We start from the raw sequence: 24,892 nt of genomic DNA on the forward strand, positions 1-24,892 counted from the left end.
GAGAAACCAAGGAGGCAGACTCCTACAACTAAAGGACCTGGATATTAAACATCACTGAAGCACATAGTCTAGGGAGATGAACACAACTCACTTCTGCCAGGCTCTATTGGAGTAGACCCTCCCTGGCTAGCACATGCTTTTCACCCTTTTACTATTATTTTAATGTTCGCATCATGGATTACCAGTGTCTATTCATCTGCTACGCTGGTCCCCTGCAGTATTTTACTCAATTTGTAAGTACAGCCAGCGAGATTAAACCAATAGTTGTCCCAATTCCAGTAGTTACCCCTATAAAAGTGAGGGAGAAAGACCAATGCACAAATACGACAGGCAACTGATACTTATGTCTAATGAAGAAGAAACAAAAAAACAGTAGAAAGGTTACCTTTGGAGCGCTCCAGTATGACGCTACTGAGACTCCCCAGTGGAGCCAGCTCCAGGGCGAAACACAGAGGGTGGATGCAGATCCCGATGAGGGCCACGATGCAAGGGTGCGTCAATGAGTGCAGCATGCTGGCCTCTAAGCGGAACTCAGAAAAATTCCTCATAGCTTCCATGGCTTGCAAGTGCCTGAACATGGTATCTGGTATCAACGATATAAAAGTCACACATAGTCATTGTAGCAGTTTTCAGCTGGAGTAAAAACCTACTTACATAGAATTCACTTGTACTGTTCAGTTACTGGAAAGTCCTCCATTTTGGGGACAATCTAAACAGACACATCTGTATGAATGAAAAAAATCTGTGTTATGATGATAGCCATGAACGATACAAAGAAGTCTTGAATCTTTTACTATGAACGAATATTTGTACGTTTTTCTCTTTAATTGTAAACGCTTGATTTATGGATTAAAAGATGAATTAAAAAAAGGACACTATGACCGCAATCAATGCTTACGGAAAGGCTGGATTGGTGACTGTGTGCTCTCTGGAAACATGGGAGCTTAAAACTGCTGTTCCCAAAAAGTTACGATTTTGGACATTATGGTAGGTTAGGAAACAAAAATCACTCGGGTTTAAAGAACATATTTTGTTTCTATTTAGGCTCTGCTAATCTAGTTTCAAATCACCTTAACTTTGATTCTTCTAAAAATTAAACAGTATGGGTAGATATTTGTGGCCCAAACAATTAGAGAATTTGTGTTCATGGCTAGATGTAACTAACAATTTGTCACCCGTTGTGGTCCTGGAGTAGCACTGATGACCTGCAGGAGGAATGAGATACTTCATGTGGTCTTGGGTAGGTATGTTGGCTTAAAATGATTCCTAGCAGAAGGTGTGTGGGGTTTAAGGTGAATATAGGGGCCTCTTTGTAATGTAAGGTAGGTGTGGATGGCTGCTTGAGTTACTTGGTACCTAGAGATAGTTAAGTATGGTGTATTGGATACAATAGTTGTTTGAGGATGTAAAAAGATTTTGGTTGCTTGGCAAAGGTTTGCAGGCTTGCCTGTCACAGGATACCGGGTTGAGGGACTTATATTCTGACTTTGTATGCATCAGAGGTTATATGTTTTGCAGGATAGTTAGTAGTGGCAGCAAACCATAAGAAATTAAGCTGTAGACCATTGATGGAGCAGGGTTTTGCCGCAAATTAAACCTGCTCAAATCGAATACTTCTATAATACGTACTAACTATAAGTAGTAGTACACTAATATGCACCACACAAACACGAGGGAATCTGCTTTGCGCAAGTCTGCACTAACGTGAATTAATATACTAAAGAACTAAACCTGTATTTGCAGTGTGCTTCAAAAGAAACGAGAGATACTGTACGAATAGGCCGCATTTGTGCACCAGTAGTTGCATGTTGCATCTTGCTTTGAAATAATAAATAATGCTGCTTTTGCTCAATGCTTATGCTAGGTAACATTAATAGGAACTCAGGCACAGGTGGGTGATAAACAGTGAGGGATGCAGTGTCATATAATTAATGAATGTCTATATTTCATTAGTTTTAGTGGAGTGGACGAAGAACCATTTCCTTAGATTGGTCATTGTAAAGGAAGGGCCCTGAATGGGAGCGAGACAGTCATGACAAAGCAGCCAGAAGCGCTGAGCACAGCAGAAGATACCTAAAGGTTGAAGGCCGGGATACTGAATGCCTGCCAAGGGCTGTGATCAACCGTGTGAAAGGTGACAACTTCCGCGGATGCTGTATAATTTGACTAAAGAATGTTTAATTGTAACATTTTGTAAAATTCATGTGAAAGAACTGAGAGTCAGACTATGGGAAAGGAAGTTGAACAATTGAATAGTCAAATATAAGTGAAATCACAGTGGGGTGACAACCCACCCCCTGAAAACCAACCAATCCCCTGTCAAGCTTCATGAAGTTAGCAACTAATATGGGACGGACATGTAGGTTTTCATACTATAATTAGGGTACCTTTAAGGGTGTGGTTTTAAGCTTAGGCTGACAGGAGAGAAGAGGGGAGATGCGTCGCTGTCTGTCGGTTTGCAGAGAGGCCTAGCTGTTTCCTATCTTATCCTGTTTCTGTTACAGATCTTGCATCCCTGTATACCTTTAGGAAACCCCTGTCATCACCCGGGTCCAGGTGTGGTTCTTACTATAGACCATTAGGTTTGTATTTAGCTAATGTCGGTACCAGATTATCAGTTTTAATGTTTTGTCTCTGAATCTTTTGTCTCTCCACCTATCTACTCCATCAACAAATTAATGATATGTATTATTTTAGATGAACCAATTTGTATTAGTATAAAGAGTAAGAGGGCTACTTGGTATGCAGAATTAGAGGTTGTCTGGTACTGGTTAAAGAAATTGTATTGTATCTGGACTGTTTCACATTATACGAAGAAGCTAACTTGGTGCTGGAGTACAGGACGTGTGGTAGTGTTTGGGGTGAATGAGCACTTGGCATCCAGAGGAGCAAGTTCTCTTTTGCGAATAACCGCTGGTTATATACAAAGACTGAGGTGTTTGTGTGCCCAGGATGCAGGCGGTTTGGTCACTTGTAAAAAACAAGGATTCCCTGTAAAAAAGATAATAAAACCCCTAGGTCAGGGAAAAGGCAGTGTGTAGGTATCAACCCAGGCGGTAACAAACAAGACTTGCCCACATAATAGTGATAGGACGCAACAACCTACTTCCGTAGAAAAGACAGTTTATTATAATTAAACAAAATACATAAAAATCCACAAAAGCAATTATCTCAAAAGATTTTTTTTAAAAATACATGAGGAAATGCAATACACAACAAAATAAAGAAATACAATAAGGAAATGCAATAAAAACAATTAGAACACAATATTCACAATTTCATAAGAACATAGTATCAATTCTTGAATTAATTATAAAATATGTTGTCGACGCGCGTTTCGGCGACCAGCGCCTTCTTCAAGACAAACATATTTTCAGGTTCTTGTGAGCTAATACATGAACATAATTTGCGTTATTAGGCACGACTTCTCACACAATGGAAAAACCTAGAACGTATTTAAACTGATGCGTGTAAATAGTTCAACATCATTAGATTTCCATTGAAGTCAGGATAATCTTTATAGATTTCAAGTCTTTGGAGGGGGGTTGTTTACGTATTGAAATATATTGGCAAAGAATGACTATTTGATAAAAATGCACTCTCTTGTGTATCCTTTTTAGGGCTCGGGCCTACGCCTCCGCGAAGTGGGGGGCGGAGCTTCCGAGGTCTTATGCATTTAGAAGAAAAAAAAGTTCTGAAAGGGCTCCGGCTGGCACATTCTTTAGATTCTTTAGTACACGTCGGCGTTTTTTCTGGCATCTGCCTAGTGATTCGTTTTGGCTGTGCTGTCTATTTAGTAGCCTTGACGTGATAGGGTATATTTACTATTCGTCCGTCATTTATTGCAGTTGTATGGCATTTTCTGTGCGCGAACGAGCACGGCCGAGTGATTAATCTTAATTAGGATCTGTCAGAGTGCCCGTGTAATGCAATCCAGATGGTGCGAGCGCGTTCACCATTGCATTGCATGTATCATGCGCGCGTTTAACATTTACCTTTCGCGCACGGCAGTCCATTCATTTGGCGGTCTGTTCTGTGTGTTTGTATTTGCACGTGAGTCTGTGTCTACCTGTGAGTGGATTAAGATGCGTGTGTGTGTTTGCGGGTTTATGGAAAGCGCCCCCGCCCCTTCCGGCATTGTAGTGCAGAGTGCGTAGTGCGTAGTGCAGAGTGCGTAGTGCAGAGGCGTAGTGCATAGTGCGTAGTGCAGAGGCGTAGTGCGTAGTGCAGAGGCGTAGTGCGTAGTGCAGAGGTGTAGTGCGTAGTGCAGAGGCGTAGTGCAGAGTGGTAGTGCGTAGTGCAGAGGCGTAGTGCAGAGTGGTAGTGCGTAGTGCAGAGGCGTAGTGCGTAGTGCTGAGTGGTAGTTCAGAGGCGTAGTGCAGAGTGGTAGTGCCTAGTGAAGAGGCGTACTGCGTAGTGCATAGTGCAGAGGCGTAGTGTGTAGTGCAGAGTGGTAGTGCGTAGTGCAGAGGCGTAGTGCGTAGTGCAGAGTGGTAGTGCGTAGTGCAGAGGCGTAGTGCATAGTGCAGGGTGGTAGTGTGTAGTGCAGAGGCGTAGTGCGTAGTGCAGAGTGGTAGTGCAGAGGCGTAGTGCAGAGTGGTAGTGCGTAGTGCAGAGGCGTAGTGCGTAGTGCAGAGGCGTAGTGCGTAGTGCAGAGGCCTAGTGCGTAGTGCAGAGGCCTAGTGCGTAGTGCAGAGGCGTAGTGCGTAGTGCAGAGGCGTAGTGCAGAGGCGTAGTTCAGAGGCGTAGTGCGTAGTGCAGAGGCGTAGTGCATAATGCAGAGGCGTAGTGCGTAGTGCAGAGGCGTAGTGCGTAGTGCAGAGGCGTAGTGCGTAGTGCAGAGGCGTAGTGCAGAGTGGTAGAGCGTAGTGCAGAGGCGTAGTGCAGAGGTGAAGTGCGTAGTGCAGAGTGGTAGTGCAGAGGCGTAGTGCAGAGTGCAGAGGCGTAGTGCAGAGTGGTAGTGCAGAGGCGTAGTGCAGAGTGGTAGTGCATAGTGCAGAGTGGTAGTGCGTAGTGCAGAGGCGTAGTGCAGAGTGGTAGTGCGTAGTGCAGAGGCGTAGTGCAGAGTGCAGAGGCGTAGTGCGTAGTGCAGAGGCGTAGTGCAGAGTGGTAGTGCGTAGTGCAGAGGCATAGTGCAGAGTGGTAGTGCGTAGTGGTAGTGCGTAGTGCAGAGGCGTAGTGCAGAGGCGTAGTGCAGAGTGGTAGTGCGTAGTGCAGAGGCGTAGTGCGTAGTGCAGAGGCATAGTGCGTAGTGCAGAGGCGTAGTGCGTAGTGCAGAGTGGTAGTGCGTAGTGCAGAGTGGTAGTGCAGAGGCGTAGTGCAGAGGCATAGTGCGTAGTGCAGAGTGGTAGTGCGTAGTGCAGAGGCGTAGTGCAGAGTGGTAGTGCGTAGTGCAGAGGCGTAGTGCGTAGTGCAGAGGCGTAGTGCAGATACGTAGTGCAGAGGCGTAGTGCAGAGGCGTAGTGCAGAGGCGTAGTGCAGAGGCGTAGTGCGTAGTGCAGAGGCGTAGTGCGTAGTGCAGAGGCGTAGTGCGTAGTGCGTAGTGCAGAGGCGTAGTGCGTAGTGCAGAGGCGTAGTGCGTAGTGCAGAGGCGTAGTGCAGAGTGCAGAGGCGTAGTGCAGAGTGCAGAGGCGTAGTGCAGAGGCGTAGTGCAGAGGCGTAGTGCAGAGGCGTAGTGCAGAGGCGTAGTGCAGAGGCGTAGTGCATAGTGCAGAGGCGTAGTGCAGAGTGCAGAGGCGTAGTGCAGAGTGGTAGTGCAGAGGCGTAGTGCAGAGTGGTAGTGCAGAGGCATAGTGCAGAGTGCAGAGGCGTAGTGCGTAGTGCAGAGGCGTAGTGCAGAGTGGTAGTGCGTAGTGCAGAGGCATAGTGCAGAGTGGTAGTGCGTAGTGCAGAGGCGTAGTGCACAGTGGTAGTGCGTAGTGCAGAGACGTAATGCAGAGTGGTAGTGCGTAGTGCAGAGGCGTAGTGCAGAGTGGTAGTGCGTAGTGCAGAGGCGTAGTGCGTAGTGGTAGTGCGTAGTGCAGAGTGGTAGTGCGTAGTGCAGAGGCGTAGTGCAGAGTGGTAGTGCGTAGTGCAGAGTGGTAGTGCGTAGTGCAGAGTGGTAGTGCGTAGTGCAGAGGCGTAGTGCAGAGGCGTAGTGCAGAGGCGTAGTGCAGAGGCGTAGTGCGTAGTGCAGAGGCGTAGTGCAGAGACGTAGTGCAGAGTGGTAGTGCGTAGTGCAGAGGCGTAGTGCAGAGTGGTAGTGCGTAGTACAGAGGCGTAGTGCAGAGTGGTAGTGCGTAGTGCAGAGGCGTAGTGCAGAGGCGTAGTGCAGAGTGGTAGTGCGTAGTGCAGAGTGGTAGTGCGTAGTGGTAGTGCATAGTGCAGAGTGGTAGTGCGTAGTGCAGAGGCGTAGTGCAGAGTGGTAGTGCGTAGTGCAGAGTGGTAGTGCGTAGTGCAGAGGCGTAGTGCAGAGGCGTAGTGCAGAGTGCAGAGGCGTAGTGCAGAGGCGTAGTGCAGAGTGCAGAGGTGTAGTGCGTAGTGCAGAGGTGTAGTGCAGAGGCGTAGTGCAGAGGCGTAGTGCAGAGTGCAGAAGCGTAGTGCGTAGTGCAGAGGCGTAGTGCAGAGGCGTAGTGCAGAGAGGTAGTGCGTTGTGCAGGGTGGTAGTGCGTTGTGCAGAGGCATAGTGCGTAGTGCAGAGGCGTAGTGCAGAGGCGTAGTGCGTAGTGCAGAGGTATAGTGCAGAGTGCAGAGGCGTAGTGCAGAGGTGTAGTGCGTAGTGCAGAGGCGTAGTGCAGAGGCGTAGTGCAGAGTGGTAGTGCGTAGTGCAGAGTGGCAGTGCAAAGTGGTAGTGCGTAGTGCAGAGTGGCAGTGCAGAGTGCAGAGGCGTAGTGCAGAGGCGTAGTGCAGAGGCATAGTGCGTAGTGCAGAGGTGTAGTGCAGAGGCGTAGTGCAGAGTGCAGAGGCGTAGTGCGTAGTGCAGAGGCGTAGTGCAGAGGCGTAGTGCAGAGTGGTAGTGCGTAGTGCAGAGTGGTAGTGCGTAGTGCAGAGGCGTAGTGCAGAGGCGTAGTGCAGAGTGCAGAGGCGTAGTGCGTAGTGCAGAGGCGTAGTGCAGAGTGCAGAGTGGTAGTGCGTAGTGCAGAGGCGTAGTGCGTAGTGCAGAGGCGTAGTGCGTAGTGCAGAGGCGTAGTGCAGAGGCGTAGTGCAGAGGCGTAGTGCAGAGGCGTAGTGCAGAGTGCAGAGGCGTAGTGCGTAGTGCAGAGGCGTAGTGCAGAGTGCAGAGGCGTAGTGCAGAGGCGTAGTGCAGGGTGGTAGTGCGTAGTGCAGAGTGGCAGTGCAGAGTGGTAGTGCGTAGTGCAGAGTGGTAGTGCGTAGTGCAGAGTGGCAGTGCAGAGTGGTAGTGCGTAGTGCAGAGTGGTAGTGCAGAGTGGTAGTGCGTAGTGCAGAGTGGCAGTGCAGAGTGCAGAGGCGTAGAGCAGAGTGCAGAGGCGTAGTGCAGAGGCGTAGTGCAGAGTGCAGAGGCAGAGTGCAGAGGCGTAGTGCAGAGGCGTAGTGCAGAGTGCAGAGGCGTAGTGCAGAGGCGTAGTGCAGAGTGCAGAGGCGTAGTGCAGAGGCGTAGTGCAGAGTGCAGAGGCGTAGTGCAGAGTGGTTGTCCGTAGTGCAGAGTGGCAGTGCAGAGTGGTAGTGCGTAGTGCAGAGTGGCAGTGCAGAGTGGTAGTGCGTAGTGCAGAGTGGTAGTGCGTAGTGCAGAGTGGTAGTGCAGAGTGGTAGTGCGTAGTGTGGAGTGGTAGTGCGTAGTGGTAGTGCGTAGTGCAGAGTGGTAGTGCGTAGTGCAGAGTGGTAGTGCGTAGTGCAGAGTGGTAGTGCGTAGTGCAGAGTGGTAGTGCGTAGTGCGGAGTGGCAGTGCGTAGTGCAGAGTGGCAGTGCGTAGTGCAGAGTGGCAGTGCGTAGTGCAGAGTGGCAGTGCGTAGTGCAGAGTGGCAGTGCGTAGTGCAGAGTGGCAGTGCGTAGTGCAGAGTGGCAGTGCAGAGTGGTAGTGCAGAGTGCAGAGTGGTAGTGCGTAGTGCAGAGTGGCAGTGCAGAGTGGTAGTGCGTAGTGCAGAGTGGCAGTGCAGAGTGGCAGTGCAGAGTGGTAGTGCGTAGTGCAGAGTGGCAGTGCAGAGTGGTAGTGCGTAGTGCAGAGTGGTAGTGCGTAGTGGTAGTGCGTAGTGCAGAGTGGTAGTGCGTAGTGCAGAGTGGTAGTGCGTAGTGCAGAGTGGTAGTGCGTAGTGCAGAGTGGTAGTGCGTAGTGTAGAGTGGCAGTGCAGAGTGGTAGTGCGTAGTGCAGAGTGGCAGTGCAGAGTGGTAGTGTGTAGTGCAGAGTGGCACTGCAGAGTGGCAGTGCAGAGTGGTAGTGCGTAGTGCAGAGTGGCAGTGCAGAGTGGTAGTGCGTAGTGCAGAGTGGCAGTGCAGAGTGGTAGTGCGTAGTGAAGAGTGGTAGTGCGTAGTGCAGAGTGGCAGTGCAGAGTGGTAGCGCGTAGTGCAGAGTGGCAGTGCGTAGTGGTAGTGCGTAGTGCAGAGTGGTAGTGCGTAGTGCGTAGTGGTAGTGCGTAGTGGCAGTGCAGAGTGGCAGTGCAGAGTGGCAGTGCAGAGTGCAGAGTGGTAGTGCGTAGTGCGTAGTGGTAGTGCGTAGTGGCAGTGCAGAGTTGCAGTGCAGAGTGGCAGTGCAGAGTGCAGAGTGGTAGTGCAGAGTGGTAGTGCGTAGTGTGGAGTGGTAGTGCGTAGTGGTAGTGCGTAGTGCAGAGTGGTAGTGCGTAGTGCAGAGTGGTAGTGCAGAGTGGTAGTGCGTAGTGCAGAGTGGTAGTGCGTAGTGCAGAGTGGCAGTGCGTAGTGCAGAGTGGCAGTGCGTAGTGCAGAGTGGCAGTGCGTAGTGTAGAGTGGCAGTGCGTAGTGCAGAGTGGCAGTGCGTAGTGCAGAGTGGCAGTGCAGAGTGGCAGTGCGTAGTGCAGAGTGGCAGTGCAGAGTGGTAGTGCAGAGTGCAGAGTGGTAGTGCAGAGTGGTAGTGCAGAGTGGCAGTGCAGAGTGGTAGTGCGTAGTGCAGAGTGGCAGTGCAGAGTGGTAGTGCGTAGTGCAGAGTGGTAGTGCGTAGTGGTAGTGCATAGTGCAGAGTGGTAGTGCGTAGTGCAGAGTGGTAGTGCGTAGTGTAGAGTGGCAGTGCAGAGTGGTAGTGCGTAGTGCAGAGTGGTAGTGTGTAGTGCAGAGTGGCAGTGCAGAGTGGTAGTACGTAGTGCAGAGTGGTAGTGCAGAGTGGTAGTGCGTAGTGCAGAGTGGTAGTGCAGAGTGGTAGTGCGTAGTGCAGAGTGGTAGTGCGTAGTGGTAGTGCGTAGTGCAGAGTGGTAGTGCGTAGTGCAGAGTGGTAGTGCGTAGTGCAGAGTGGTAGTGCGTAGTGCAGAGTGGCAGTGCAGAGTGGTAGTGCGTAGTGCAGAGTGGCAGTGCAGAGTGGTAGTGCGTAGTGCAGAGTGGCAGTGCAGAGTGGTAGTGCGTAGTGCAGAGTGGCAGTGAAGAGTGGTAGTGCGTAGTGCAGAGTGGCAGTGCAGAGTGGTAGTGCGTAGTGCAGAGTGGCAGTGCGTAGTGGTAGTGCATAGTGCAGAGTGGTAGTGCGTAGTGCGTAGTGGTAGTGCGTAGTGCAGAGTGGCAGTGCAGAGTGGCAGTGCAGAGTGGCAGTGCAGAGTGGCAGTGCATTGTGGCAGTGCAGAGTGCAGGGTGGTAGTGTGGTAGTGCAGAGTGGCAGTGCAGAGTGGTAGTGCCGAGGGCAGAGTGGCAGTGCAGAGTGGTAGTGCAGAGGGCAGAGTGGCAGTGCAGAGTGGCAGTGCAGAGTGGCAGTGCAGAGTGGCAGTGCAGAGTGGTAGTGCAGAGTGGCAGTGCAGAGTGGCAGTGCAGAGTGGTAGTGCAGAGTGGTAGTGCAGAGGGCAGAGTGGTAGTGCAGAGTGGTATTGCAGAGTGGCAGTGCAGAGGGCAGAGTGGTAGTGCAGAGTGGTAGTGCAGAGTGGCAGTGCAGAGTGGCAGTGCAGAGTGGCAGTGCAGGGTGGCAGTGCAGAGTGGCAGTGCAGAGTGGCGAGTGGTAGTGTGGTAGTGCAGAGTGGCAGTGCAGAGTGGTAGTGCAGAGGGCAGAGTGGCAGTGCAGAGTGGTAGTGCAGAGGGCAGAGTGGCAGTGCAGAGTGGTAGTGCAGAGGGCAGAGTGGCAGTGCAGAGTGGCAGTGCAGAGTGGCAGTGCAGAGTGGTAGTGCAGAGGGCAGAGTGGTAGTGCAGAGTGGCAGTGCAGAGTGGCAGTGCAGAGGGCAGAGTGGCAGTGCAGAGTGGCAGTGCAGAGTGGCAGTGCAGAGTGGCAGTGCAGAGTGCAGAGTGCAGAGTGGTAGTGCAGAGTGGTAGTGCAGAGTGCAGAGTGGTAGTGCAGAGTGGTAGTGCAGAGTGCAGAGTGGTAGTGCAGAGTGGTAGTGCAGAGTGCCTAAAACACATTGCCATTTACAATGCCATTATCTCTAACTTAAAACAAACCCGAGCCCTAATGCATTCCTAATGCTTGTTTCAATTGGTCAGCATAGATATAAAACAAATGTGCCTCGCCTCCACTGTTCCGAGCCGTCATAGATAGATTGGCTTTAGTTAGCTTTTTCCGTTACTTCAAGCGTATGTGTTTGTTTGAGAAGATATTTTCTTGCCAATTCATATGTTGCTGGCAAGCGAGGATAAAACGCGGCAGTACTGTTTAAAAGAAACTGGTCGGCGTGTGGAGGCTTGCTAATTCGATAAGCATTTCCGGGTCACGATCGACGATGTACATGTATTTATATATGTACATGTATTTATATAGCGCAAATCACCGACCCGGTATCTAAGCGCTTGCTTAGGGAACCCGTCCTGGTATTCCCCTGTGAGATACCCCGGCAGGGTATCCACAAGGTGAAAGCCAGGCATCCTGCCGCGAGGAGCCGTAGTGGAGATTAAGCAAGCTATTGCCCAGAGTCGCAGAGTGTGACCCCGTGAGTCGAGTAGGCACCGGAGCGAGAATTGGCGAGTCCGTGGAATTTTTGAGCCCGAGACCCGCCGAGGCGGGGAATCGAACCCTGGTCCACGGCCGATCTCAGCTTCCGAGTCTGCCGCCTCTGACCACTGAGCCACGCTTCTCCACGATGGAGTAAACAGGAAGCACAGGTGCGTCAAACAAACACATACGCTTGAAGTAACGGAAAAAGCTAACTAAAGCCAATCTATCTATGACGGCTCGGAACAGTGGAGGCGAGGCACATTTGTTTTATATCTATGCAGATAATTGCTTTTGTGGATTTTTATGTATTTTGTTTAATTATAATAAACTGTCTTTTCTACGGAAGTAGGTTGTTGCGTCCTATCACTATTATGTGGGCAAGTCTTGTTTGTTACCGCCTGGGTTGATACCTACACACTGCAGGCGGTTTGGTACCACGGTTTATATTCTATCCAGGTGAAGGCTGTTTGGAGTCATGAAAAGGAACGGTTCAGCATCCAGAGCAGCGGGGTTTTCAAAATGGAGTTTTTGTTTTTCAAGAACCAGTGGCCTTCTGTACTTCAGAATGGGACAAGATTTGGTGCCTGCGTCTGTATGATACCGGATTCGATGTTATTGACTTCCAGGAGTGAATGGCTATAGTTGTCTGTGAGAGGAGTAGACTTATTTTCATGTTTGTGATGAGACAACAGGACGACAAACATTTATTTAACTTGTGACAGCATTTTAGTCAAAGTAGAATAGAGTGTTTCCCTTGGCACAGTTTATTCGTTAAGCCCACATGTTAATTTTGGATATTTAAACATTTAAACACTATAAAACAAACCAATACGTATATAAAAAGGCTGATATAAATTTATTGTTCTTAAAAACATAGACAGTCACAAATTTAAAAAATATGGTGGTACCATATTACAAATGATAAAAACCAAAGAGAAGAAAGCAAAAAACCTTTTCTTCTAACAATTTATAATACAACTGAACACAATATCATAAGGAAAAATCAGTGACAAATTCAATAGACAGTACAGGATAAATAAATCAAATTCTACTACACCACAACAAAGAGAGACACATAGAGACAATACAGTTTTGTCATTCCAGCTATGGCACACCGGGTATATCAATCTCAGACTGGCAATCTTGGGTACATATACTTATTGTACTTTACAAAATTGACACGGTTACTCAGTTGTGCAATTCGTTTTGCGTCAACGCGTTTCGATGGCTTATTTCACATTCTTGCCATCTTTTTCAAGACTGTTGTATTTTCGTCTCTCTTTATCAGCGGCACTGGATGGTTGCCTTAAATTAGAAGTTCCTTTTATTTCATACTTAGGAAGGATTTCTCTGTTTGTCCTGCACAGGCATGTTATAGGGCAGGGCTAATCTGCTAGGGATTTTCTTGCTGCTTATCCTTTCCACGTGATAAAGTCAAGTCAAAAAGTCCTGCGCGGGGGTTATCTTTATTTATTGTTATCAATTTTGCGGTAACCCACTGGTCGCGTCTGCTGGAAGGGACGTCCCGCCTTGTTTAAAGAATGGCATATATCTTGCTCTTTGAGTCGCAGTGTTAAGTGGGAAGTGGATACTTGGCTGCGCTGTCTTTTGACCTTGCAATGCGGCAGCAATCGTCTCTCCACTCCCGGTCCGTTACAGTCCTACGTCTGGTTTCCCGTGGCAACGTGGTAGTGGTAGTGCGTAGTGCAGAGTGGCAGTGCGTAGTGGTAGTGCATAGTGCAGAGTGGTAGTGCGTAGTGCGTAGTGGTAGTGCGTAGTGCAGAGTGGCAGTGCAGAGTGGCAGTGCAGAGTGGCAGTGCAGAGTGGCAGTGCAGAGTGGCAGTGCATTGTGGCAGTGCAGAGTGCAGAGTGGTAGTGTGGTAGTGCAGAGTGGTAGTGCAGAGGGCAGAGTGGCAGTGCAGAGTGGTAGTGCAGAGGGCAGAGTGGCAGTGCAGAGTGGCAGTGCAGAGTGGCAGTGCAGAGTGGTAGTGCAGAGTGGCAGTGCAGAGTGGCAGTGCAGAGTGGTAGTGCAGAGTGGTAGTGCAGAGGGCAGAGTGGTAGTGCAGAGTGGTATTGCAGAGTGGCAGTGCAGAGGGCAGAGTGGTAGTGCAGAGTGGTAGTGCAGAGTGGCAGTGCAGAGTGGCAGTGCAGAGTGGCAGTGCAGAGTGGCAGTGCAGAGTGGCAGTGCAGAGTGGCGAGTGGTAGTGAGGAGTGGTAGTGTGGTAGTGCAGAGTGGCAGTGCAGAGTGGTAGTGCAGAGGGCAGAGTGGCAGTGCAGAGTGGTAGTGCAGAGGGCAGAGTGGCAGTGCAGAGTGGTAGTGCAGAGGGCAGAGTGGCAGTGCAGAGTGGCAGTGCAGAGTGGTAGTGCAGAGGGCAGAGTGGTAGTGCAGAGTGGCAGTGCAGAGTGGCAGTGCAGAGTGGCAGTGCAGAGGGCAGAGTGGCAGTGCAGAGTGGCAGTGCAACGCCACGGGAAACCAGACGTAGGACTGTAACGGACCGGGAGTGGAGAGACGATTACTGCCGCATTGCAAGGTCAAAAGACAGCGCAGCCAAGTATCCACTTCCCACTTAACACTGCGACTCAAAGAGCAAGATATATGCCATTCTTTAAACAAGGCGGGACGTCCCTTCCAGCAGACGCGACCAGTGGGTTACCGCAAAATTGATAACAATAAATAAAGATAACCCCCGCGCAGGACTTTTTGACTTGACTTTATCACGTGGAAAGGATAAGCAGCAAGAAAATCCCTAGCAGATTAGCCCTGCCCTATAACATGCCTGTGCAGGACAAACAGAGAAATCCTTCCTAAGTATGAAATAAAAGGAACTTCTAATTTAAGGCAACCATCCAGTGCCGCTGATAAAGAGAGACGAAAATACAACAGTCTTGAAAAAGATGGCAAGAATGTGAAATAAGCCATCGAAACGCGTCGACGCAAAACGAATTGCACAACTGAGTAACCGTGTCAATTTTGTAAAGTACAATAAGTATATGTACCCAAGATTGCCAGTCTGAGATTGATATACCCGGTGTGCCATAGCTGGAATGACAAAACTGTATTGTCTCTATGTGTCTCTCTTTGTTGTGGTGTAGTAGAATTTGATTTATTTATCCTGTACTGTCTATTGAATTCGTCACTGATTTTTCCTTATGATATTGTGTTCAGTTGTATTATAAATTGTTAGAAGAAAAGGTTTTTTGCTTTCTTCTCTTTGGTTTTTATCATTTGTAATATGGTACCACCATATTTTTTAAATTTGTGACTGTCTGTGTTTTTAAGAACAATAAATTTATATCAACCTTTTTATATACGTATTGGTTTGTTTTATAGTGTTTAAATGTTTAAATATCCAAAATTAACATGTGGGCTTAACGAATAAACTGTGCCAAGGGAAACACTCTATTCTACTTTGAACAAGTACCTTATTCCCCTGGTGTAAGGGGTCTCTCTCTTTCAAATTAAATAGCATTTTAGTCAGCCAGTTTTTCTGCCTCAAAGTATACACAATATCTTAAGGGTATATTAAACTGATACAAACTAAGTGCAGGTGTAAAAATACTCTTTAGTTAAGGAAAGATATGCATTTTATGAATATAATGTTGATATTCATCCACGTCTTATAATTAGTCTAGATTTGCTTTAACCTTTCATTCAACTATTTGATAAATGTTTATGCTTCATGGAGAAACAAGACAGGCACCCTTGTATCTGGCCACTCTGCTTGCATTACAGAACCTCTTCTTTGAGCAGACACATCCATGGAGTTTTAAAAGAGTTCAGACTTTGTTTGGGTGACAGTGGGGCCAATCAGTTTTTGCATACTACCCACAACCTTTTTCTTGCAATTAGGTGTTGGGTTGAACGTGCAACTATTTATCTATTGGTACAAGTATAGAAGCAGCTCTCCGACCAGCAAGAGTTTGCTTTCCTGCAGAAAGCTTTCCGTGCCACGTGACAAGTACACCTGACTAAACCATATATTCAAGTAAACAGGAAGAGAGCTGCCACAGCTACAAAATGACAGGCACCCATTGCACCTCTGATGGCGAGCCGAAGAGAACTTTTTCTCACAGTTTAGGCTCTCGACACCTTGTAACACAACTTAGAGTCCGTAGAGAGGGAACAAGCCACGTGGGAGCTAATACACTGTCCAGAAAAAACAATTCTCCACAGAAGTGGCATAATACAAAATGGCGATCACCGTCCCATCCCCCGCAGAACGATGCTAAGCCTTTAGAGCTTATAGAGTGTATTACTGAGGGGAATATGCCATACCCAAAGAAGTATAGTGTGTTTAACTGCGCAAGAAGATACCTTACCTATTAAGGTATACAGTGTTTTAATGAGTAGGAAGATGCCATACCTAAAGAGGTGTAGAGTGTTTTACTGAGCAGGAAGGTGCCATACCTAAAAAGGTATAGAGAGTTTTACTGAGCAGGAAGATGCCATGACTAGGGAGGTATAGAGTATTTTACTGAGCAGGAATATGCCACACCTAAAGAGGTATAGAGTGTTTTACTGAGCAGGAAGATGCCATGACTAGGGATGTATTGCGTGTTTTACTGAGCAGGAAGATGACATACCTATGGAAGTATAGAGTGTTTTACTGAGCAGGAAGATGCCATACCTAAAGAGGTATAGAGTGTTTTACTGAGCAGGAAGATGCCATGACTAGGGATGTATTGCGTGTTTTACTGAGCAGGAAGATGACATACCTATGGAAGTATAGAGTGTTTTACTGAGCAGGAAGATGCCATACCTAAAGAGGTATAGAGTGTTTTACTGAGCAGGAAGATGCCATGACTAGGGATGTATTGCGTGTTTTACTGAGCAGGAAGATGACATACCTATGGAAGTATAGAGTGTTTTACTGAGCAGGAAGATGCCATACCTAAAGAGGTATAGAGTGTTTTACTGAGCAGGAAGATGCCATGACTAGGGATGTATTGCGTGTTTTACTGAGCAGGAAGATGACATACCTATGGAAGTATAGAGTGTTTTACTGAGCAGGAAGATGCCATACCTAAAGAGGTATAGAGTGTTTTACTGAGCAGGAAGATGCCATGACTAGGGATGTATTGCGTGTTTTACTGAGCAGGAAGATGACATACCTATGGAAGTATAGAGTGTTTTACTGAGCAGGAAGATGCCATGACTAGGGATGTATTGCGTGTTTTACTGAGCAGGAAGATGCCATACCTAAAGAGGTATAGAGTGTTTTACTGAGCAGGAAGATGCCATACCTAAAGAGGTATAGAGTGTTTTACTGAGCAGGAAGATGCCATGACTAGGGATGTATTGCGTGTTTTACTGAGCAGGAAGATGACATACCTATGGAAGTATAGAGTGTTTTACTGAGCAGGAAGATGCCATACCTAAAGAGGTATAGAGTGTTTTACTGAGCAGGAAGATAGCATACCTATGGAGGTGTCAACAGAGCTCCGGCACTTTTTGATCAGGAATCTCTTCACTGCCACTGGCTTCCCTTGGTAACGTGCTCGATAGATAACTGTGCCGCTCCCGCCCTGGCCAAGTATATTGTTCTCACTTTCATTGTATTCCAGGTCTTTGATTTCCAAAAACAGCCTGCAACGAAACAAACCAAGGCTCAGCAAATCACCACATATAACTCAGGACATTTTTTCTGACCCCTGTACAAGTCCCATGGGTGGGCTCTGTTGTTCTGAATTATTTTTAGTAACATCCTGTGAAGCTTTCCATCACCACAGGAAATGGGTAAAATGTTCATTTGGAATGTCTACATATGTTGAATTACAATAGGTTCGGAAATGTTGTCAGCTTGTACTACTGTTTCTCCTTACATCTGAGCAATAAGGCACAACATCTCAGCTATCGATTAATGACGTAGTATTGTCCGACACCTGAGAGACCAGAATCGGAACGTGTGCCCGGTCATATTTAATATATTGCAGTGCTTTGTACCGTTTATACACAAGGACAATATTTGAACAGGATCCACTCAAAAAGGAATTTAAAAACAAAGGTTACTAACTCATTGTCCATCCGCCCTGACACAGGCAGATTTACCTGCAGTAGGGTTGCAGAAGTCTATCGAGGAACATCTTTGGTGGCTGAGCTCTGAACCCTGCTAAAGGAATCACTGTTTTGGAATTGAGGTGGAAATATTTCTATAAGGGCCTCAAGTGAAGACCATTTTATGAAAATAAATCTATGCTATAACTTTCACCTGGACCACAGATGCCACCTAAAAATATGCTGAACAACACCGATGTTGGTGTGCACTACGATGACTCCATCCCACGTCATCACACAGTTTCCAGTCCTGAAATTTAACCTACAAACCAGTGCTTACAGGTGTGTTAGTCTAATTAGTTAATTGTAGGCAAGTCAAGACCACAACAACATAACAATGTGTATTTGTAAAGCACACGTTCACCCAAGGGTATCTTGTAGCTGAATAACAGATGTTTATTGTTACCCAGCCCAATGGTACTCATTTTATCGACCTCAGAAGGATGAAAGGCTGATTGAACCTGCCGGGATTTGAACTGGTGACCGTAAGGTAGAATACAGGCCCCTACAGTGGCTGCATTAGTCCACCAAGCCATCAGACCTGGGTGAAATATATTATTTTGTCACATAAAAGGCCAGGAATAGAAATATAGTCTGTGATGACATGAAGTGAGGTGGTCACTCTAGTGTGTACTGTCCATCCACCAACAGAAACACTACTAAAATACAGGTGCTTGAGGAGTTTATTTAGTGACTAAAGGCCATATGTATCAAGAAGTTATTTTGAGATTCTCAAATAGCGATTTTTTGCTAATCGCTATTTGAGAATCGCAAAATGCTACGTATGTAGGATTTGCAATAAATATTGCAAATCCTACATATTCCTTAATTGCGAAACTCAAATTGCGATTCGCAATTAAGGAATACCTCCCCATTCATTCCTATGGGCCTTGAGGCCCATAGAAATGAATGGGAAGACATTCTCAATTTGCGATTAGCAATTAGCGAGTCACAAATTGAGAATGCAATTTCAAGGGTGCACGGGTGTCAAAAGGACACCCTGTTGCACCCCTGAAATAAGCATGGGTGCACATGTGGCACACATACATGCCCTAAGGGCATGTATGTGCGTCACATGGCACTTTGAAAAAAGCACTTTTTTGCATTTTTCAAAGAAATCGCAAATTACCACCGACTTGATGTTGGTGGTAATTTGCGATTCCTTAAGCAAAATTGCACTTTTTTTGTGAATAAGGAATCACAAATTTTGCGGATTTTGCTTCATACATACCATTTAGCAAAAATGCAATCTTTGGGGTAGTGCAAATCCGAGACAGTCACACTTGGCTAAAACAGAGTCTAGTCACGCTCCGACTCTAAATAAATATGGACTCTTTCATGTGCCCTGCTAAAAGATAGTGTCTTAAAAGAACTACTATAATTAATGCAAGATATTCCTTTGAAGTGCATCTACTCCAACGGAATCATGTCAGAAAAGGAGACGGACTAGGGATACTATATATATATATATATATAAAGTAAGTAACTTTACCACAAGCCCCCACCTTATACCTCGATGGTTAGAAGATTGATATGCAACAATAAGCAATCTCTCCAGGGCAATTGTAGATGCGCCAAAGTAAAACAAAGTCAAAATGTTTTACCATTATCTTATTATTATATTTTACAAACATCAATTTGTTGGTTATTCTTAGCATCATATCGTAAAACAAGAGCCCTAACTTTCCTTCCCAAACCACAAAATAGCCAGCAATCAAAAGATAAAATGAAGACAAAAACAAGAGGTAAAAAAATGTATAGAATACAAAGAGGTAATCCTTCCACTGGGACTAGCTTTATTGTCCATATACCTCCCCTCTCACATTCGCTAACATTTGACACAAGCTTCGTAAACGGCTCGAGAAATGCCTGAAAGTGTATAAGGTCGGGAGTAACCGCGCTGCAGACACAACAACTCTAATCCTCGTTTGATCAAAGTACAAAAATGACGACGCTTCACCCACATCAGAAAGACCAGTTGAGGCCTGCGCGATGCTTCAAGTGTACACCTCAAAGCTCTACTCCACAGACAAGCAATCGAGAAACACCACAGCTTCCCCTACTGAACGGCAGGCGGGAGTACCCTGGGGACAAGCATTACAGGAAGCTAGAACAAATGTTTCCTGCCAGAGAACTGGCTGATGCTTTGCTGCTCAACCTAATTTAAATTTTGAAGGTGTATGGTTTCCAGGCCGATCTTTCCTTTCTCTTGTTTAACATTAACATGTATGGAATTAGTCACTCAGTAAGGTTTAAGTTCACAGACTATCACCTCCAACCAATATTGGGTCGTACAGCTAGCTTCTAAAGTGCCTGGAAACTGCTCCCTCCAGAGCTGCGACTGCCTCCCTGCAAATCTACTGCAGGGAGACAATGTAAATGCAAATCTGATGATGTTTCCATCTGATTGTAGCCTAATATTAGAATCTTAGTAATGGGAAATCAATCTCCAAATGCTTCCTACATCAGATTAAAAGTGATCTACGTCCTTCCTGCTGCCATGACAATTTGTATTGAGCAATGCAAGGCACACTTAAGGAATCAGCTACTTTCTAAAGTTATAACCTCTTCCAAGGTGACTTTAATGTTCCATTATTGATTCAAATGCCACAACTGTCCTTTGATTTACGCCTTTATTACCGGACAACAAGCTTATCCAACAATGCTGTAAACCTACTCAAACTAAAGGCTCCATTCTTGAGGTAATCATCTTTAAAAGAGACTTTCGAAGTCATTTGGACCCTGGGGGTCAGCACACCAGGTAAACAGAGGTTCTGGCTTTCATTTTCCTGGTGTAAGACCCTCTGCAACATACTGATAGGAACTCGCTGCCTTCACACCAACCACCGGTGCAGCGATTGCTCTGAAGATGGAGCATTTTGCCAAGTGGGTCATGTTGTTTTGGCCCCACTCTGCAAAGAATTTTGATTTTCAAAAACAAATTAGCAAAGCAAAAGTATGTTTTTGATAAACAAAAAACAAATGGCCCTCACACACAGAGTTATTTGCGCAACAGGGTTCATTGTTTGATTTCTCTGCCTGGGACTGCCACACAGGGCAATGAAATCTATTGATCGTCGTCCTGCCCTAAACAGGGAGGGGCAACATTCACTATGATCTGGTGGCCCAGTGGAATATATTGATGTATTTCCAGAAACTTGTGAAATAGATTTGCAAGATTGTCACATAGGATGTCCAACTTTAATTCTGTAGATAACAAACCTCTGATGGCTCCTTCAAGATGGTGCGAACTGTGGATGCAATTCACATTGTGTAGACTTGAAGCCTGGCTTTACTTTATGATGATAGCCTGTACATGCAATAGTTAGGAAAGGGTGGGGAGGCGCAACATCCATATCAGAATACAATTCACTATGTGATTTTGATCTTACACAGTTGCTGGATGGCACATTGGCTGGGTGAAATAACAGATGATTTCTTATGGCAGAAGAAGTTGTTCTGTAAAGGGTCTCCTCCGTGTTCATGGTTAGAATGTTGAATTGTTATTTATTTATTGTTTTTCTAGAGCACAAACAAGGCCTAAAAGTTGTTAGAGCACTTTATAGCCTGAAAATCAGACTTTCAAATGGACAGTAAAATTAGCAATGCTAGTAAAAACACTAATAATAACATATGTGTAATAAGACAAAAACAAAGCCGAACATATGAAGTCTTACTATTAAAATATAGGAAATAAGATAAGGGAATTGTAAAGGCAGGTTTTTAAAGGAATTGAGAGGTAAGGTGGATGTCACAGGCAAGTGAGAGCAATAGGCTCATGCTTTAGAAAGCCGAAATTGGAGAAAATGGTGAAGAAGGGGGCAGGGAGGGGGGGGGCTGGCTTAGAAGTTTAGGGTAAAATAGCACAGAAAGAGGAATGAAGGGAAAACAAGTATAATGGAATTGTTGAGAGCAGGAAGGCATAAGTGGCAAAATAGAAATGGATGGAATAAAAGACTAAGCAATCCCGATAAGTAACAAAGTGGGGTAGTCAGAGTTAGAAAAAGATCATTAGTCATAACCAGTTTAGAAACGCCTTTCAGAAATAAAATCTTTCTTTAACATAATGTCTACAGGAATGCTTCAGAGACTCACAACCACTGCAGCCAACACCACACCCCAGCTGTCCCTTCTTAACTGGACCCCCCTCACTGCTGACTACACCCTCAAGATCATGAAGAGCATCCACTCCGGAGCACCCTCAGAACCCTGACCGCACCGCATCTTCAACAGAGCCAGCACCTCCATCATCCGCAAACTTTTCCACAGCATCAACAGCTCCATCTTCTCCGCCACCGTCCTGGAAGACTGGAAACACGCAGTGATCAACCCCTTGCTGATGAAACCCTCTGCAGACACGACGGAACTCAAGAACTTCAGACCCAATACTCTGCTCCCCTTCCAGGGTAATCAAGAAGGCCATAAACGCCCAGCTTGCTGAGTTCATTGAAGCAAACCACATCCTGGACCTCTATCAATACGGCTCTCCCCACAGACGGCGTCCGCACGCTCCTCGACCGAGGCAAAACTGCAGCCCTCATCCTCCTCTACCTCTCCGCTGCCTTCGATACCGTCTCCTATTGAACCCTAAGCACAAGACTCCATGACGCCAGTGTCCGTGACAGAGCCCTGGAATGTATACACTCCTTTCTCACAAGCTGAACACAGAGTCAAGACTACCACCATTGCACTGAACCCACAGAGATCAGCTGTGGAGTGCCTTAGGGCTCCTCCCTGAGCACCACTCTCTTCAACATCTACATGGTCCTGCTCACAGCCATCGTCAGGAACCACGGACTCAACATCATCTCCTACGCTGATGACACCCAGCTGATTCTCTCCCACACCAACGCACCCACAGTCGCCAAGAACAACTTCCATGGAGGCATGAAGGCATGAAGGCTGTCGCCACCTGGATGAAGGACAGCTGCTTCAAGGTCAACTCAAGAGAATACCGAAGTCCTCATCCTGGGTTCCATCCCCTCCACCTGGGAGGACTCCTGGTTGACTGTAGCACTTTGCCCCCCCACACACACACCCACAGACCACGCACGAAACCTGAGCATCATCCTGGACTCCTCGCTCATCATGAATCACCAGATCAACGCCATCTCATCATCTTGCTTCCACATGCTACGCCTGCTCCAAAAGATCTTTAAGTGGCACTCTGCGCCGGCATCACCCAGAATCTCCTGAAGAACATGCAGAATACCTCTGCCAGGCTCATCCTCAACAACCCCCGCCACAGCCACATCACCGGCCACCTGGAAGACCTCCACTGGCTCAAGTCAACAAAAAATCACCTTCAAGCTCCTCATGTCTACAAAGCCCTTCATGATGTGGGACCTGCGTACCTCAACCACCACCTCTCATTCCACGCACCCACCAGAGACCTCAGCTTCACCCAACTGGCCCTCGTATCCACAGGACCATGGCTGGAGGAAGATCCTCCCAGCAAAGACCTGGAACACCCTGCCTCACCACCTCAGGCAGTCACCATCACTCAGCCACAGCCGGTAGTAGGTGTAACTGCAGGGCGGTGACGTGGGGAAGGGCAGGGTGGGGGGGGCCTAGTGATGTATGGATTACGGACTTTAACAGGTAAGTAAACATAAATAAATAAAACGAATTTCGTTGCGCGCACTGCATCGCATTTGGTGATGCAGTGCACACATCGAAATTTGTTTTATTTATTCATATGTTTACTTACCTGTTAAAGTCCGTAATCCAAACCTACCTAACCCCCACCCTGCCCCTCCCCACGTCACCGCCCTGCAGTTACACCTACTACCGGCCGTGGCTGCCATCACTGCCTCAATGCAGGAAGGGCCTCAAGACCTATCTCTTTGACTGAACCACAGTGCCTTCGACGGATCAGCTGTCCCCACCACCACCACCCTCCCCCAGCACCTTGAGACACAAACGTGTGAGTAGCCACGCTCTACAAGACATCTGATTGATTAAGAATGATGAGGAAAGCAGTGGAGGAGTGTTGCAAATTATGATGCCAAAGCCAGAAAGGATTGGGCCAAGCTGTGCTGATTTTTGAATTAACCCTACTCTATTCAAAATCTACATCACCCAACTGGCTTTTCCCATTCAGCTCTTTCACTTCAATCTCAAGTCCTAGGAGAATTGAACACAATTCATTGTCTCAGACAGTCAGTACATCATCTACAAACAGGAACTATTCCTTTCTTGCATGATTGTTGTTGCCAGTTAGATGCTAGCCAACTGCCACAAGCTAAATGGAAACAAAATCCAACTTCATACCCTGGGCACCCAAACCTCTATCTGGTTGATGGACTGGTGCCCCTTGAGCTTGGCCTTACACCTAATTCTGCCACATCTGCCAAACATTTGGACTTTTTTTTTTTTTTTTTTGTAGAGTTTTATATAGCGCGAACTAGACCCGAACCGAATCAGGTATCAGAGCGCTTTACATAGCACAAGTTACGTTTCACATGAGGACACACACTTTCATTTTTAGGCACGGGGAGATTAAGTGATTTGCCCAGAATCACAGGAGGTTTTGGCGTCGTTACCGAGACTCGAACCCAGATCCCCAGGTCCGAGGTCGAGCGCCTTAGCCGTTAGGCTAACTCCTCTCCCCGAACCCCTCTCCCCAAATACTTTGTATTTGACTCAACTCTCTTTCCTAGCCAAATCACACAGATTACTGCAGCCTGCTTCTTCTACCTGCATTTGCTTTGCAAAATCATCCCTCTGCTTCCTGTCCCTTACAGGAAATCTGTTGTGGTGGCCACTATACTATCTTGGTTTGTGTAAGACAACTCTCTGTAACCCCGTTATGTATCTCATTGTCTTCAAACTGTGCAGAAGTTTCTTGCCCGACTCATACCGAATTGTCCTTTTTGAGCTCATATTGTAAATCATCTTAACTCTGTCCACTGGCTAACAATAACCAGATGCTCCATCTTGAAAGCTCTTTGTATTTGCCATCAAGCTATCCACAACTTGGCCCCCATGAACGTCAGATACAGGTTCCTAACCTACATGCAATCCACTGTAGAGCTCTTCAATATCTTCCAGTCTTCTGTACCTATTTGGATCTGGCATACCTGCGTTGGTGGCTCTCCTTAGCCTTCCTTGTGGTCAAACATTGGAACTCCCGTCATCAGAAGGTCTGGAAACTAGATAAGATCTCATCTTTTAGGAAAGGGTTTTAATATTGGCTGTCTCCACTTGCTTAGTCTTTCCTTACTCTTCTTGACATCTGCTCCCTTCTTAGGAAGCCCCTAGGGGAAACAGCTAAATACAAATCCAAATACATTCGTTTCATTCATCTGCTCATGAATTTATTCATTCAGTGACCTTAGTGAGGAGGAGTAGACCACAGACCGACCAGTCAAAAGGTGTTGAGCTCTATAGCATTCATTTGTAAGTTTAGGCCAATTTTTAGGGAGTCTAGGAAGATACTTTATGTAATAGATAAATTAACTAGATTGTCTCAATATGAAAGAAGTTGGTAGCAGAGGTCTTTAGTGCTGAAACGTGGTCTGTGGAATTGTTTGAGGGGTTACTTGACTTATGCTTTTATAAAGTGTATCTTGAAGATGATTTGAAGTTCCCCCATATGTTCCAAGATTTGTTGTTGGTAGTGCAATTTTAAAGTGAATCAGGCCATACAGGGAAAGGAAGTTCAGAAGATGTAGCCTTACCTCTAGAGCAGTCAATCTCGAAGCTGGGGAACGCGGTTCGAGTCTCAACAACGATGCTCAACATCCAGTGATTCTGGGCAAATTACTTAATCTCCCCATGCCTAACAAAAATAAATGTGTCCATCTGTAACAAAACTGGTGCTCATGTAAAGC

General features: G+C 46.7%; 1 protein-coding gene across 2 annotated transcripts in view; it reads right to left on the reverse strand.

Moving 5' to 3' along the window:
- Positions 1 to 24,892, reverse strand: part of LRRK1 (leucine rich repeat kinase 1) — a 917,814-nt gene that overhangs the window by 150,479 nt on the left and 742,443 nt on the right. For both annotated transcript variants that reach the window (XM_078683102.1, XM_078683103.1), the window contains exons 25-26: positions 16,423 to 16,589; positions 386 to 583 (exon numbers count right to left, since the gene is read on the reverse strand). In XM_078683102.1, coding sequence (XP_078539228.1) covers positions 386 to 583; positions 16,423 to 16,589 — 365 coding nt within the window. The remainder of the gene's footprint in view (positions 1 to 385; positions 584 to 16,422; positions 16,590 to 24,892) is intronic.

This window comes from Lissotriton helveticus, chromosome 3_1, assembly GCF_964261635.1.
Source record: "Lissotriton helveticus chromosome 3_1, aLisHel1.1, whole genome shotgun sequence".
Taxonomy (NCBI): Eukaryota; Metazoa; Chordata; class Amphibia; order Caudata; family Salamandridae; genus Lissotriton; species Lissotriton helveticus.